The sequence below is a fragment of the Polypterus senegalus genome, chromosome 1, assembly GCF_016835505.1.
Source record: "Polypterus senegalus isolate Bchr_013 chromosome 1, ASM1683550v1, whole genome shotgun sequence".
NCBI lineage: Eukaryota > Metazoa > Chordata > Cladistia > Polypteriformes > Polypteridae > Polypterus > Polypterus senegalus.
In genome coordinates, this window is record NC_053154.1 from 329,647,452 (window position 1) to 329,661,718 (window position 14,267).

At 40.7% G+C, this 14,267-nt stretch overlaps 1 protein-coding gene across 1 annotated transcript; it reads left to right on the forward strand.

The window, feature by feature from the left end:
- The first annotated feature begins 495 nt into the window (after positions 1-495).
- LOC120519628 (beta-microseminoprotein-like) lies at positions 496-8,739 on the forward strand. The gene is made up of 4 exons (XM_039742558.1): positions 496-654; positions 4,336-4,441; positions 6,374-6,479; positions 8,547-8,739. Exons 1-4 carry the CDS (start codon positions 652-654, stop codon positions 8,665-8,667), a joined length of 336 nt encoding a protein of 111 aa, XP_039598492.1. The 5' UTR covers positions 496-651; the 3' UTR covers positions 8,668-8,739.
- Positions 8,740-14,267: the final 5,528 nt, after the last annotated feature.

Here is a 14,267-nt window from a genome sequence, read left to right on the forward strand (position 1 = left end):
CGAACCCTGGCCTACAGTACATTTAAAGATTTTATTTATTTTCTACATATTAGGAAGTTTTTCCAAGCACAAGGAACCAACATCCTGCGCAAAGAACCTTTTCCACAGAATGTCAAGAAGTCAAGAAAAGGTTCAACATGGAACTACAAAACCCAGTAAAGAAACATAAAGTGCCATTAAAGAGCCAGTCTTTTTAAGAGTGTGCTTTGATTTTGTCTAACTAGTTTCTGTTTTTTCTTTCTCACACTGCTTTAGAATATTAAGCTCCTGTGACCAGGATATGAAACCAACAGAGCATTAGAGCAGATAAGGAGTGTGAGAATCTCTAAAACCAAAGCAGAGTGTTTACATTTCTTATTTTGTTATTGAAAGCCACATCCAAGTAGCAGATTTACGAAAGATGCTTAACTTATGATACAATAAATACATTTAAAAGTGTGTTTGCTTTGAGTTTATTAAAGCCTACGGTAGAAGGCCCATGTCCACAGATAACTATTGTATATGCAGGCGTGGGAAAACCGTGTAATAATGTCAGGTGACGACTGACCAGGACACGACTCCTGAAACTCAATGGTATAAAATGGCACATCGGTCAAAGCAGGGCAAAAGACAAGTCGACCAGAAGAGAAACAACAACAATTATTCCAGAAAATGGTGAGAAATATAATCATCTTTCTATAATAATGCATTTTTATGCAGGGCCTTGCAACTGATTAGCGCTGCTGTAGTATAGCCTCAGCACACCTCGATTAAATGGTGCTGACCGTGGGCTCTTTTTTAATCATATACTAATAGCAGTCAAGGCTTCCATTCTGGATGACACAGATAGTACATAAAGAAATCAAGAAATATATAAAATACCAATGACTTATGAACCAGAGCGATAATTGTAGACTTAAGGGACATGAGTGATGTAATCATTTAAATCAGAGTGCTGAAGACGACAGTGGAAAATTCATAGGAAATCAAATAATGTTATAATGCTGCACATCATACTGCATATGAAATGGTTTGAAGTAAAGACTGAAGGGTGTGATGATCTTAAAAGTTTTAGAAAAATGTAAGGCAAGTTTTCTAAGAGATCATTTTATTTTAATAAACCATTTCATTTTTGATTAACTGTATTACTTACTCTTATATTTCTATAAGATAAAGAGCAAAAAAAGGAAGCAGGCAGGACATGAGCTATGATGCCAGTGACATGCACTACAGTTATCTGTGCTATTCTGCAACCGCCCTTTCTAACTGTTAAATGTGAAATGTCACTGCACCTTTTTCAATTTTCTTTGCACAATTCATTTAACTTTATGATGTGTTTGCAGTTTTCTGGGCCTCAGTTCCATGAGGTTGATCCATTAGTGAAAACTGTTTGCAAAAGTACCCAAGAATTTCTTGTCAGGCATGCAGTCAGTCATTAAATCAATTAGTGACATGTACCGTTCTGTGACTTTATGTGTAATTTTTTAAAATTGCTTTAGAAATCAAAGAGAGAAAATATCTAAAAGGAGGTGATGTCAACTAAAAAGCACAGTCAGTCATTTTCTAACACACTTAGGCCGGGGTTATACTTCTCGCAATGCGACGCATGCTGCAGCAGACACTCCTGCTACGCAAGCGTTGTAGTGTTTATACTTGCATGCGTACTTTACATAAATCTGGAGGAACCCACCAGGTAGTAGTACAAGATATTATCATGGTGAGAACAGGTTCGGCTTCGCTGTGTTGTGAATTGCCTGGAACAGCCATTAAATTCCGATGACACCTTACCGCGATATCTCTGAAAAGGACGTTTAATGATAAAATCCATCACTCCAGGGATGTGTCCATTCCAGCAAGCATTGGGCATGAGACTGAAACAATCCCTGGATGGGCATCAGCTAATCGCAAGGTGAATACAAGCACACACATACATTAGAGTCATTTTAGTGTAACCAAATCTGCATATCTTTGGAATTAAACCGGAGCACACTGTGGAAATCCAGAAGGAAAACATGCAAACTCCAGGCAGAGAATACCAGCGACGTGACTCCCTGCAAGAGAGCAGCGCTAATGCTCCGCCACCGTGTCACCCCCATGTGCGTAATCATTAACAGTATTCATTATTTAAACACAATTACAGAGTTATCTGTAAAATGTAACATACATACTTTAATGCATTTCATCATGAAAGTGATATCAAGTATAAATCTAAGGATTCTAAATGCACAGAGAGTTGGAATATTATACATTTAATGTGCTCAGTGTGGCGATCTATTGCTGGCGATCCTCTGCTGTCAGGACCGGAGGAAGCCCTAGAAAAAAAGATGGCACAGAAGACTATATATCAGACTTTTAAAATTAAATCATGTCATTACGATTGGGAATATGCGACGCTTGAATATAAAAGCACCACGGATACATCTGTATGTCGGCATTTTGCTTCACCATATCAAACCATTCATCAAACATCGAAGCGCACACACTGATCTCGTAGGATCCACAAAGCGACCTTCTATCACATGTAGACAGTAAACAGAGACTCTGATGTCACATTCTAATTTTTATCACACTGCGCCCCCCGACTTTTTGCTGGTACTGCAACTCGCACACGCGTCACATTAATTTCTGAGGACGTGCTTAGATGACGCATCAAATGAACGCTGGGAACACATGGTAGCCATGTGCGTACACATTCTGAGTGTGAAGTATAAACGAGCCCTTAGTCCTGAACAGGGTTGGCAGGAGCCTATGCCAGTTAGCATAGGATGCATTGGAAGAACCGTTACAGGGTTGTCTGTTGATCACAGGCCGATCGCACACAGACAATTCTGTTCTGACAAAAGCAATCTAAAAGCTGCAGAACTTTGGTAATATCGGATAAACACAGCTACATTTTTCATCACAACAGACAGAACAGAACACACACGAGGGCCAATTTAGTATCACACCTAACCTGCATGTCTTTGGACTGTGGGAGGAAACCCCCTTACTGCGAGGCAGCTGTGCCACCATGCTGCCTGTAAAGAATACAGTGATGCAGAAATGAGATTTGCAAGGGAAGCCAACCATAGTTTTCAGGTTTGCCAGTTTTAGTCTGACAGTCATAGAATCAGGCAGAACGATGAAGGCTCAGGGCTGCCTAGGTTTGATCTGTTATGCTTGCCATTTAATTTGACTCATAAAATACAAATGGTTGTACGATAGCTGTATACTTGTAAAGCACTTTAGAAAGCTGGTAAAAAATATATATATTGTTGCCAGAAAAGTCACCTGATTAACTGATGGCACTGTAACTGAGGCTCATTGTGTCAGGAATTATCCCGGATGACTGAGTAGTGCAGCTAGTATAATATAATGGTGGAGCTGTAGATTTGGATGTGTGGCTGGAGCATTGCCATCTTATGCATCTTATGTCCAGGTTTGAGTTTGTGGGGTTTGTATGGGTTTTCTGACACAGGCGAACTGAAGTGTTGTACCCCAAGTATAGGTTCGTGTGTAACTGAATCCTTAGCCGGCCAGGATGCCCAGAGTGTGGAAGAACCAGGAAAGAGTATTTGTGGGACAGTTTCTCCCCCAGGCAGATAGAGGGCAGCCCCCTTGGTTTCCAGTGGGGCCAGGGGGCGGATGGATCTTTTCAGGGCCTTATTTAACCACACTTCTGCCACACCAGGGGGTGTGACTGGAAGAAGCTAGTTAGGCACCTGGAGTCCTTCCGAGTGCCCAATAAAAAGGAGCCAGTCCCGCCATTCAGGAGCCCGAGTTGGGAGGAAGGAGGGGACAAAGCCTGAATGGAGGGAATCGACTGTGTATTACAATGTTGGTGATTGGTGCACAGACTGTAAATAAACCCAGGTGCTGAGTTGAACCTGTGTCCTGCCTGTCTGTGTCGGGGGGTTAGTATGCCCCCTAGTGGCTTACACAGTGTTATAAGATGTGCAGCGCCCTGGCTATGGCTGCACCTGACACTTTGGGATAGGCTTGAGCTTTTTACGGCTGTCTATTGGAGAAAACTGATTTAGAAATTGGCCTTGTGTGGATGAGGGTATCCCACAATAGCTCGTCGTCCCATCCAGGATTAGTACCTCCATTGTCTCTGGGATATAACATGGGTTCCTAAACTTCAGAACTAGAAAAAATAACTTCTAAAAATGTAGTAAATCCTTTGTAGTATTTGCATTGTTGTTATATTATTACTTCTATTCCAGCTCACTAGATCATTGAGCATTCATGTTATTATTCCTTATTCTTTCTGTTCTTTGTTTCTTATTATTTCTGGTTAATAGCTAATAAAAGTCAAAGATCTGGCCAAAGACCACACTGTTTTGCAAGCTTATACTATTTGTTTTTTTTTTCTAGAAGTTTTTCCTGTATGCCATCCTTGGATTTGTGGCTGCAAACCTCTGCAGCTCCCAATGCATTGTTTATTCACCAGTTCTTGAGTTTTCCAATCAAACACACCTTGGTGAGTGCATACTTTTTTAATATATTAAGTAGGGAAGCTCATTTATTATTTAATTTTCTTTATTACAGGAGATGTGGAAAATCTGTTTCTAAATGGGTAATGAAAATCAAGTTTTTTTGGGGGGAGGGGGAATTTTGATAATCCGCAAAAAACACAGTAGTGGAAAAAAAAATCTTATTACATTTCGTAGTTGCACTAGATGCAAAGTAGTACTCAACAATAGCAACAAATACTATTCATTGTAAAGTAAAGCATAATGGCAATAAAAAAATCAAATGAAACCTTAACCAAGGAAACAATTCATTTCACATTTAATATACCTTTACTAATGGTGTCTTGGCATTACCGGCAAGACTAGCAACCTTGCTCTGGATGAATGGATGGGACACTGCACCGCCATCTCCCAGCAGTAGGTACTGTTGTGCAAAAACTCAATAAGTAGTAAAGCCTACACATTAGTCTATAACCATCTTAATAAAAGGATAAGTGTCTGTGTGTCTGTCTGTGTCCATCTAGTTGCTATGTCCCAACAAATGGCAAATCACAAATGTTTTTAGTAATAAAATGCATTGCATTTGTCGTTCCAACAGACAGCACATCACAAACATTACATTAGCACCACTTTTACAAATCCCATACCAAATGGCACATAACAGACACATATACATTGCGTGGTGCACTGCAGACTTTTTGTAGTGAATAAATTACTGTTGAACTGGGCAGTACAACTTGAACTTGGCTTCCCAGAGAGATGTCTGGACTTCACCTCTTGAGGGAGAAGAGGGTTTTAGAAAGACAGCAGCAGGACCAGGAGCACCAGTTGTTGGAGTGTGTCCTCAGTTGGTAGATAACAGAAGAGATAAATGCACATACTTTAAAGAGAGGAAGCACATAAAGAATTGCAGTGATTTTCTCTGCCGCTTCTGTCCCTCTGGCAAATTAAGGCTATGCCCACACTACTACATCCATCCATCCATTATCCAACCCACTATATCATAATTACAGGGTCACGGGGGTCTGCTGGAGCCAATCCCAGCCAACACAGGGTGCAAGGCAGGAAGCAAACCCCAGGCAGGGCACCAATCCACCGCAAGGCGCACACACCCACACACTAAGGACAATTTAGAATTGCCAATGCACCTAACCTGCATGTGTTTGGACTGTGGGAGGAAACCCACGCAGACATGGGGAGAACATGCAAACTCCATGCAAGGAGGACCTGGGAAGAGAACCCGGGTCTCCTAACTGCGAGGCAGCAGCACTACCCACTGCGCCACCGTGCCACCCTAAATAAAAACATTTTACTTACATTTTTTTAATATATTTTATTGATTTTTAAAACATCTGCAAACCTTTCTGAAAATATGTTTTCATTTTTTGCTATGGGTTATTGAGTGCAGATTGATGAGCAAAAGTGGAAAAGGTATCCATTAAAATTTAAATTCACAATACAAAGTGTGCAGAAAGTGAGAGGTTTTGAATACTGACTAAGTTTACTGTAAATGAATAAAGTGTTCACTGCCAAAGGAGGGTAAGCAGAGGTGGGAAAAACAGCTGGCACAACAGTTAAGCACTTGGTGGTAGCGTTAACTGGAATTACAAAACAGGTCAATTAGCTGAAACTGGTTTAGGAAGCTCCTTCTGGTGGTGCTTCACCGTCATGACCATGCCTTCTAGAAGTCCACTATTTATTCAGCTGCAATGAGACACGTCATCTCCAACTGCCGGTGACATTTATCCTTCTAAACTTTAAAAATGCTCTCTTATTATAATAACCAGACAGGATTTGTGAGTGCAGGTATCACCCCATAGCTAGTGGGGTTTGGCAGAGCAGATGGCCATAGTAAAATGGTGGTCCATAAAGTACAGAGAATGGTCATTCTGGTTGGCCTGCCATTCATTTGCTCTTCTACTGTATATTTTATTTTGTAGGCTGCGTAGACAAGAACGGCGTGTTACATGACATAGGTACAAAATGGCAGGAAGAAGACTGCTATTTGTGCTCCTGTGATGAAGACAGCATTAGCTGCTGCTACATGTAAGTATGGCGAGAGCGTGACAGAGACTGAGGGGTGGATTACTTTGAAAACGGGCCTAAATATTAGAAAAGAACAAAATAGTCAAATAGATTGATGAGGATAATAGAACTATTGTAAGACTATTATAAATGGATACAATTAACACTATAGTGACTGTGAGGACTGATGCAGTTTTTGTCAAAATTGAAATACAGTATAGGCCAAACAGGACATCTAGGCTAGAGATGACTGCTGTTCTCATTCAAAACTAGATCACAAAGTTGAATATGTCAAATAAGCATTAATATTTTAATCTAATATAGGATCATGGGGCATGGAGCATATCTTGGCAGCACTGGATGTAAGGCAGGAAACAGTCCTGGGCAAGGTTTCGGACCATCACAGGGCCCACTCATGTACTTACACTGGGGCCAATTGCGAATCAGTAATTAGCAAACCGAAAAGGGTTGAATTCGACCCATCTGAGTCCGTACACCTCTGAAGGTTGATATAGGCAGGACCTGGCATTATAAATCCCAATTCCATAATATCTTCACCACGCCTAGCCAGAATAGGATGGGATCAAGCCTGCTTTCTGTGTGGACTTTCTACTTCACACAGGAGACCACTGCACTTATAGCACAGCCCCTTTCCTTTCTGTGTCTCTCTTCCTTTCATTTCATTTCTCCATCCAGCTAGCCTTAGTTCCGGATCACTTCTTGATTGTGACCAACTTCTCTTGTTCTTCTGATCTCTACTGCCATTTTAAGAACCTCAGGCTCCTTTCAAATTATTGTGGGTGCCTTAATTACTCCCCATTGAGTATCAATGGGGAAACTGGCTGAACCAAACACATCAGCAAGTGAATCAGCCAATTCCGCTATTAAACTCCTGGGAATGAATGGCTGCCACACACACCCACACCCACCGAGCCTGAGCACAGGTCAGGTTAGGTTAGGCAGCATGCACTGGTACAGCATGTTGCTGTATCCGCCATACAAAGAAACAGCTCAGGATCTTGGCCTGAGCACACCATTTTTTTATTTTAAACACGCACCCTGCTATGGACCATATGTGCCTCATCACATAGAAAATTTTATTTTTCTTTCTACCTTTTCCAATTTGAGGAATGCATTCCTAAAACAATTAGAAATTATGTATTGTAAATTTATTATTATTATTAGGGGGTTTGCCCCCTGCTCGCTTTGCTTGTCAAACCTTCTAGCCTGCGCTACGTGCCAGCCACTTTACGTCTCTGCTGCTCGCGTTGTGAAGAGGGGGGCTGAACACACCCCAAGGAGACCAGGTGGCTCCTCTGAAACCCCCTCTTATATGATGATACAATGGGAAACAAATACAGGTTTTCTTTTACCTCCTCTTTGCCCAGTCAGCTGCAGCTGCCATGCTGCATGATCTGCATCTTGCGCGGCGCTTTGAACAATTAAAAGCCTGTACAGCAGCTGTCCTACTCTTTGTCTTTTAATTCCGGCCCCGGGCCTGGTTCAATCTCTTGGCAAAAAGTCTCATCTCACGGGACGTGAGTTCTTCATATTTTTTAGTTTATAATTTAAAAATGGAATAAGAATCTGAAAATCTAACAACATCACATTAAAGTTCGATAAATTCTGAAAAGAATGACACCAAATATATATATGAAGGTTTTAAAATAAGCCAGATTTAAAGAGTGACAAAAAAGTTTCATTAAAAAGTCATATAAAATTGTTGCACTTTTAGGCTTAGGATTTTATATATAGAGAGTAGATTATTATTATTATGAGGATAAATTCAAATCTGGGACCAGGCATCATCTGAATGGAGTTTGCAAGTTCTCCACTGGTCCTCCAGTTTCCTTCCCACATTCCAGAGCCATGCCAGTTAGACTGACTTCCCTGTCTGTGTGAGTGTGCCCTGTAATGGACTGGTTCAGGGTTCTATTCTGCCATCAGGATCGGCTCCAGCTCCACACAGAATGGCTTACCTAGTTATAAGAAGAGCCTTATGTACTTAATAAGGTCAAACCAAGCTGTAATTGAAAACTTACACAAGACAACATGTCAGCTCAGCTCACCTGACTTCTCCTCTTCTAGGTTTCCAAAGCTCCAAGGGATCCCAAAGCAGTGCAAGGCAGTTGTGGACAAGGAGACCTGCACACGAAAAATTGTGCTCAAGGAAGACCCTTCAAAGAAGTGCTTCAACAATTCAGGCTGAACTGCTTGCTGCAATTAATGTATATTATGGAAAAAACAGAACCCCCCCCCCAAATTCATGCTTCATATATTACTTATTGTTAAACAGGAACACAAACAGCATGTTGAAATAAATATGTGTCTATAAAAAATACTTGTGTTTTGTACATTTTTTTATGCATGAAATTATCTTCCAGTTTGGGAAACCCTCTGTTCACTCTCATTTTGCATGATTGGTGTTTTATCATGTTACCAAATTGCAAAAGGTACAAACTAACATTTTTATTTCTTGTCTAGATGGAGGATAGGAAGAAATGTCAAAACCAGCTAGGTAACTGTTACCTGTAGCCTCTTATCCATCTCACCATCCATGCTGTACCCCGCGTATTTCACCCATCAAGACCTCTGTGGCAAGCTGCTTACTTCCTGGTGCTGTTTTAACTTAACCCACTTTACCACCAGTAGAAGACTCTACAAAGGCAGTCCCTTGAGCATTTATAAGACCACTGGTATACAATGAATGGACAATCTAACCCCCCAATGTCATCATTCAGACAGCATTTCTCCCTTGTCTGGGGTTTCAAGTTATGTTTCTAATAAAAGTAATAATAATAAGCTGCAGTTATTGAGCACCTTTCACAAACTCAGAGTCACTTTACATACTGAAGGGGAGGAAAAAAAAGATCACACAGGAAACAAAAGTTTGTCGAAGAGGAAAGTTTTGAGTTGAGATTTAAAGGTGGAGAAAGAGGAACAATTTCGGAGAGACTGAGGAAGAGAGTTCCAGAGTTGAGGGGCTGTAGCACTGAAGAGCTTTTAGTTACAGGGTCCCTAAACTGTGCAATGGTCTTCCTGCTTCTATAAGAGATGCCCCTTTGGTCTCAGTCTTCAAATCCTGGCTGAAGACTCACTACTTCAGTTTAGCATATCCTGACTAGAGCTGCTGATTAACTGTACAGACTGCATCTCTGTTGTTAGTCATTAGCACTAAAACATAAGTAATATGATAGTTATAATTGAATTCTAACCCTCACCTATTCTGTTTCTGTTCTTGGTACTCAAATGTGGCAATTGGTGCCACGGCCCACCTGCCAAATTGTTCTGCCTGCCTATGGTAAAGTCATCCCTGATGGAGGATCGCAGGAATCATGGGAAAGAGGGGTCCTTTCATCGGATTGGCTGGCCGAGCAACATTTCAGCCCTGGAATGGCCAAATGGGAGAGGCAGCTTGATGGATGAGGTCTCCAGGACTCTAAAAATATCCAAATCATATTATGTGATATCATCTACTGTTAAAGTCTGCTCCGTACTTCTAAAATTTTTATTTTTATGCTGTATTGAGGATTTGTTCTGTTCTGTATATTGTATTGTATTGACCCCCTTCTTTTGACACCCACTGCACGCCTAACCTACCTGGAAAGGGGTCTCTCTTTGAACTGCCTTTCCCGAGGTTTCTTCCATTTTTCCCTACAAGGTGTTTTTAGGAGTTTTTCCTTGTCTTCTCAGAGAGTCGAGGCTGGGGGGCTGTCAAGAGGCAGGCCCCGTTAAAGCCCATTGCGGCACTTCCTGTGTGATTTTGGGCGATACAAAAATAAACTGTATTGTATTGTATTGTAAGGGCCTGCTTGCCAGGGTGGAGAGTCTGGTGCGTGGCAGACTACTGCTCGAGAGAGTGACAAGGAGTGTAAGGAGGTCGGAGCTGACTGAGGTAGAGGGAGGCAAGGTTATGTAGGGCTTTGAAGGTGAGAAGCAGAATCTTGAATTTAATTCTTGATGGAACCGGTAACTAGTGAAGTTGGGAGAGAACAGGGGAGATGTGAGCAGAACGCTTTGTGTGGGTGAGGACTCTGGTCTGTTTTGTCTAATTTTGTATCGTTTATTTGTATTTGTTTCTTTTATTTATCATGTATATATTTCTTTGTGTTTATTGTTTTGTGAGAAAGGCCTAGGTTATGTCCCATGTGCTTTGTGGGTGGTTCCCCAAGGGGCAGGGCCACCTGCCAATCACTGCCAGAAACAGCTCTTCACCCCATTTATGGGAGGACCTTCCTTCCATAGTTCCTGGTGGTGCATTTCAGACGCGCTAAGGAGAGGAGTTTTCTTGCATTACTGTGCTTATACTAATACTTTTCATGATTTCTGGGTTTTTTCTAACCTCTTCTCTGTTTTTGACTGCAAATTATAGATTCTGTATTGGGACTTCATTCACTGTGGATTTTACAAAGCCTTTTTTTGTGACTAGTTGGGGCTTTGATGGTGTTCCCATCCCAAGAGCTACCTGTGAAAGTGCTTTAGGGACATGCACAACACCCGGCACCCAAGTAGCTGTCAGACACAGGCTGTCTCTTTTACTCAAGAGTTTTTGATTTACATCAACACCGATAAGAGGAATTGTTATTTTTCAGTCAAGGTCCCGTAATGACTGGGGTACAAATACTGTTTTTATGTTAATTTTGTCTATAGTCTTTGGTACCATTGTTGATTATTTAGTTTCTTCATGTCAATGTATATTGTGTAATGTTCTTTGAGTTTTGTGGGCGGTTCCCAAAAGAGGCGGGGTCACCTGTCCATCACCACAAGGTACTGCCCTCAGCCCTATGAAAGTGCAGGGTACCCCACAGTACCTTGCAGTTCATTCGAATTCACTAAGGAGTGGTGAGTGTTTCTTGAGATTTTGCTGTGCCTTGCTCTTTTTCTGGATTTTTGACCATTTTGCTTGGTGTTTGACTTTGTCTTTATTATTGCAGGCAATTCCTTTTGTGCTCCAAAGAGCTTTCTTTTGTGCATCAGAAAATTTTCATGAAAATAAACCTTTTATTTTATGAATATCCTGCCCTGTAAAAAACTAAATCTAAGCCCACTGGATTTTTTTTTGCTAAATAAAGCAAAATGACTATTTTATTTATCAAAAACAATCTGTTAATGAAGTAAACAAATTTTACTTGACAAAATTTCTTAAAACAAGCAAAATAATCTTGAATACAATTTTTAAATAAGTCAATAAATCTTACAACAAGGAAAGATAGATTTCATTTTTTGCAGTGTTTTTGTAATGTATGTCCGTAAATCTAGCCAGAATTTAACTATAAATTTTTCCATAATGGGCATTTTGGAGACATGTGGGTCTCTTTTTGTGCTTTGGAACTCCACGTTTATAACAAGAAACTACAAAGTCATACACAGAATCATGCAATTTGGAAGGATTAAATCTTAATGCAGTCCTATTAGCAACAGCAAGACACTGGTAAACATTCCCAGGTGGCTCTTTTTCTTTGTTGCAAATGATGTCTTCTCCATCCAAAACAAAGAGAAAGATTTCTCTCCAAGAGACAAGATTCTCTGAAAGTGCCAGTTTTTTCAAAGACAGCACCTCCCCTGCCTTCTTGCCCAGTGAGCAACGAAAACAGGACACCTTGGCTTACTTAGCAGCAGGTTCTCATTTGTGCCAGTGGGGTTATTATCAAAACACATTGAAAGTATGTGCAAAAACAAAATGAAGGAAAATGTTACAGACATCATTATCACTCAAGCTCAAAAGTAGAGAACTCATTCCACACCCAGCTCAAGGTTACAGTAGTTCCCAGGGACTCGAAGTTCATACATCTTTACTATGCCAAACAATCTGAAATGCCACTTCACGTTACAACTCTCCTAGCATACACTGTTAAATAAAAACATAGTTGTAATTTTGGAGAGAGAAGAATCCTAATATGTAGATTGGATAGAAAGCTGAACACGGCCAATTTCCTAGCAGTATTTTTTAGGAAAGCTGCTAGAAATCAAAATTTAGAAGAAAGGGGTCAGAAAAAAATTAGTTACCTGTTGGAGGGTTGTCCTGAATATAAATTTTGCATTAATAATGAGTTTTGTGTAACAGGATTAAAGACAGCAACTAATGGAGGAAAGGACTCCTGAATTCAATAATCTTTATATGAGGGTCGTTCAAAAAGTTTCCGCACTTTTATATTTTCGTTGGAAACGGTGAAGTAGTAATTGGTCATGTCTGAGAGTGTCATGTGACTAGTTCTGTCTGGAAAGTCCTTGCAGTTTAGTATAAGAGTTGTCAACCTGTGGTGAAGATGGCTTTGTACCAAAGAGGAACAGCGTTCTGCCCTACGCTTTTTGTGGGCAGAAGGTGTGCTGGGAGCACAAATTCATCTCTGCATGTGTGCTCAGTATGGGAATAAAGTTCTTTCTCGTGGAGTCGTCTATGAGTGGATTAAAATGTTCAAAAATGGCAATACTAGTGTGATGAATGCAGAGCGCTCCGGACGTCCAGCTACAGCCACGACCAACGAGGAATGAAGAAAGAACTCTGATGTGAAGCAGCGGTGTGTCAGTGGCTACGTGCTCAACCAAAAACGTTTTTTGCTGATGGCATTAAAAAGTTGGTATGATGCTGGGAAAATTGCATCGCAAAGAAAGGTGACTATGTCGAAAAGTGATGCCATTTGTTTTTTGAAATTCTTAATAAATAAAGTTAAAGTGCAGAAACGGTTTGAACGTCCCTCATAATCGTCACAACAGGGTCCCAAAAATACCCAGAGTTAAAAAAAAAAACCCTTTTAACATAAAACTTAGAGCAATTTCCCTTTAATCACCTTCAAAATGCACTTCTTAAGATGCAATGTGCTTGTCCCAGTGCTTCTTCCATTCCTGTTAACATTTCCTGCATTCATCTCTTATTACTGTGGCTGGAGCCTCTGGTGCTTTTTCCTGGATTTCTTCCACTTTAGTAAATCTTCTTCCGTTCAGTCATAATTTTAATCTGAAGATCAAAAAGAAGTCACAGGGAGTGAGATCTGGCGATTTCGGGGGGCTATGAAGCAACAACCACTCTATTTTTACGTCAAAAACCCTGACCACACAGTTTTTGCAGGTGTGCTGTCATTGTGCAAAAATCCAGCTTTGGGAGGGTCTCTTCTCTAGCCATTTAGCGCTAGCTGTTTTTTCTGATGCTTTCCTGTAGACACCTCAGCATTTCAGTGCATTGCCTCATTGATCAGCAGTCTGTGCATGAGGAACAAATCCTGCAGTGTTGAAATATACAGTTACAAGTAACGGCGTTATCATGCAGTCAATTCACGTGACTTGTAGTTTTCATCCTCCTTCTCTCTATGTTTAGCATTCATTTGCTCAGAGGTTGATGTGCTTGCTGCTTCCTGAGCAGCTCTTCTTTTCTCCACCCTAGCGACCCGCTTCTTCTTTTCTGTCGTTGGCATCTTTTCGCATTAAAACTGATTAAGTCAGTGTTTGTGTTGCAGTTACTTAGTATGTTTTCTTTAATTTTTCACTTAAGTCTTCAATCTACTTCAAGAATGATTTAAGATATGAAGAGGTAGGGGAAGTGATGGCGAAGGTATTAGGGATGAGAACGGCATAGCCGTACGCATGCGCCACACGGCCCCCCTGCTGCCCTCTGCTGAGAGTTGATTCTACAATAAAATAAGAATAAAATGACGAATGACCTTGGAGGTCAATCATCATCATCATCATCATACTGTCATGTAGTATATGTATACCAAATTGCAGGTTAATAGTTCAAACAGTTTGCGAGCTACAGGTGATTTAAAATCCTGGACAGACAAACAGACAGCCACGTCCTATATTATATTAGAACAT

Coding starts and splice junctions, on each gene's coding strand:
- LOC120519628 (XM_039742558.1), top strand. Junction 4,442..6,373: donor TTCCAATCAAACACACCTTG/GTGAGTGCATAC, acceptor TTTATTTTGTAG/GCTGCGTAGACAAGAACGGC. Junction 6,480..8,546: donor AGCATTAGCTGCTGCTACAT/GTAAGTATGGCG, acceptor CTCCTCTTCTAG/GTTTCCAAAGCTCCAAGGGA.